General features: G+C 40.8%; 1 protein-coding gene across 1 annotated transcript in view; it reads left to right on the top strand.

The window, feature by feature from the left end:
* Positions 1-443: 443 nt before the first annotated feature.
* LOC106533172 (tubulin--tyrosine ligase-like protein 12) overlaps positions 444-2,178 on the top strand; it is a gene marked incomplete at both ends in the record, with an annotated part of 8,943 nt that continues 7,208 nt past the window's right edge. Inside the window, 1 exon segment of the mRNA XM_014029410.1 lies at positions 444-622. Coding sequence (XP_013884864.1) covers positions 444-622 — 179 coding nt within the window.

The raw sequence follows: 2,178 nt of genomic DNA, 5'->3' as shown, positions 1-2,178 counted from the left end.
CCAACACGTCTTACAGTATTTAGTATTTATTCATTTCATTAAAAAAACACATCACAAACAACAAAACAATGCAAATCAAATAAAATGAAAGGCAGCAGACGAAAAAATAAATCTTATCTGCGCCTATTTACAAAAAAAGAAAATAATATTAATTTCAAACAATCTTACTTACAAAACTTAATAAGCATCTCCAAGTTTAAGTATAACATTTGCAAGATTTGACGAAAAGAGTTAAAACTCTTTTCCCACTAATGATGGTRTGAAAGGCTGACATGGCCTTTACTAATTAATAGAACAACGTTGACAAGTTATCACTGTACTGATGAGTGACTACCGTCTCAAAACATTGAGCTGTGTGCAGTTTCTGTCTAGACRGGACTAAAGCAGCCGACATGCTGTTAAAAGTTGTGAGCTATTTCTTGTGCTTTTKCTCTCTGTTGCAGATTTACGATGCCGGGGAAGTTTTTGGAATATTACGAATCCAACAGGAAGATGACATAGAGGAAGTGGAGAATGAGGAAAACGGAGAATCTGAGAGGAAGAACAAGAACCCTGGAGAGGTGGTTAACAGTAAAGTGGTGGTCACCCGAGAAAGTGGCTTCCTGGTCTCGGATCCAACCAGGTGAGGCCACTGAAAGGCTAAAAATTTTCCATCTTCATACCTTCTGTATCTACTCTAGGCTCTGTCAGAAGACGTTCCCGTCTGGTTTTCATCCATCTCATAGCTTTTACAGAAGACACACAGAGGCGGGGAGGGGGGTGAGACTGAAACACTCCAAGTGAGGCAGTAACAAACACGTAACTGTCAACTTCTGAGAGGTTGGGCTGGTGTAGTGCTGACTGAAACCTTCAGGGACCACCCAAGCTTGGGATTTTTCAAACAAAACCAGATTTAAACTTTCAGGTTTTTTATTTTATTTTTTTCACGCTCTCTCTACGTACGTGCAGAGGAGGAAATAAACACAAACTTTATCAGCACAAAGACTGACTAAAAGTATGCAGCAGTAAAACCGTAATGTCAGGTTATTTTGAAACTTAAACCTTAAAAATATGTGCTTGAATATATTTTGATCTTTTCAACAGCAGGGACAAGAGTCCTGCAACTCATCAGCACCTGAGTGTTTTTTTCCACACTTCTTTTAATACAACACTGCTTAATCCCTGAAAACACACGTGAGCCTGGTAAGAGAGTCTTTGTAACTTCTAAACTGCCAGAGGCAGCGTTAACACAGAATGTTTGCCCATTTAGTGAAACTGCCTTCTGAAAAACCTATGAGATGGACAAAAACTGGACTGCAACTGTTCCTACAGATTGACAGGTGATCATAAACCTGAGTGAAAGAGTGAAAAAAAAAATCTTATATCTGCCCCTTATTTAAAAACATACTTCAAACTCAAGCTGGAACAATCTCCAAAGATGAAAGTAGCCACTATCTAAAGTTAAAAGTGGCAGAACTGTAGTCAAACTTAGCTCAACAGCAGCTAAAGGCTAAAAGAAACAGACCAGCCGCTCAAAGCTGAAAATAGAAGGTAGCTAAAATTTCAATATTATTTCCATAGCTCATAAACAATGTTGACGAGATCTTTTCAAGTTGGTTAAAACAAACGGGGAAAGACAAAAATAAATTCAGAAAATCGCTCACTGTTATGAACTGGCAAAAATGAACCCAGGGTGCAGGCAGCTTCCAAAAGGAAAAAATAAAGATTTATTAAACAAAAATTGCTGACAGGGCAGCTCAAAAACTCACTTGGTGTAGCTAGGCAAGGCAACAAATATACAGGCTGTGAACAGCACAGTAATCAGACAGGGAAGTGAAGGCAAGACTCAGAATATAATGGTGAGACTAACGAGCACAAACAGGAAACACTGGGAGAGAAACATGAGGAGCAGGTGATAGTGGGCGGGGCTAGAGCAAAGGCAGACAGGAGGAAGAAAACAGATGACAAGACAGAAACTAAAATAAAACTAATACAGACAACAATCATAACATAGCCCCCCCCAATAAGGGACGGCTCCTGACGTCCCAAAAAACAAAAGTTCAGGAGGCCGGCCATGAACTTCCCCGCCGCAGAGGCCAAAGTCAGCAGGATGACCTGGAGATCCCCACTCCATGTCCGATGAGGCCCCAGGAGCTGAGCAGAGCCAGAGGGAGGAGGCAGGAGCAGACGTGGAGCCAA

Source organism: Austrofundulus limnaeus, unplaced genomic scaffold, assembly GCF_001266775.1.
Source record: "Austrofundulus limnaeus strain Quisiro unplaced genomic scaffold, Austrofundulus_limnaeus-1.0 Scaffold899, whole genome shotgun sequence".
NCBI lineage: Eukaryota > Metazoa > Chordata > Actinopteri > Cyprinodontiformes > Rivulidae > Austrofundulus > Austrofundulus limnaeus.
This window is presented reverse-complemented; position numbering and strand designations above follow the sequence as displayed.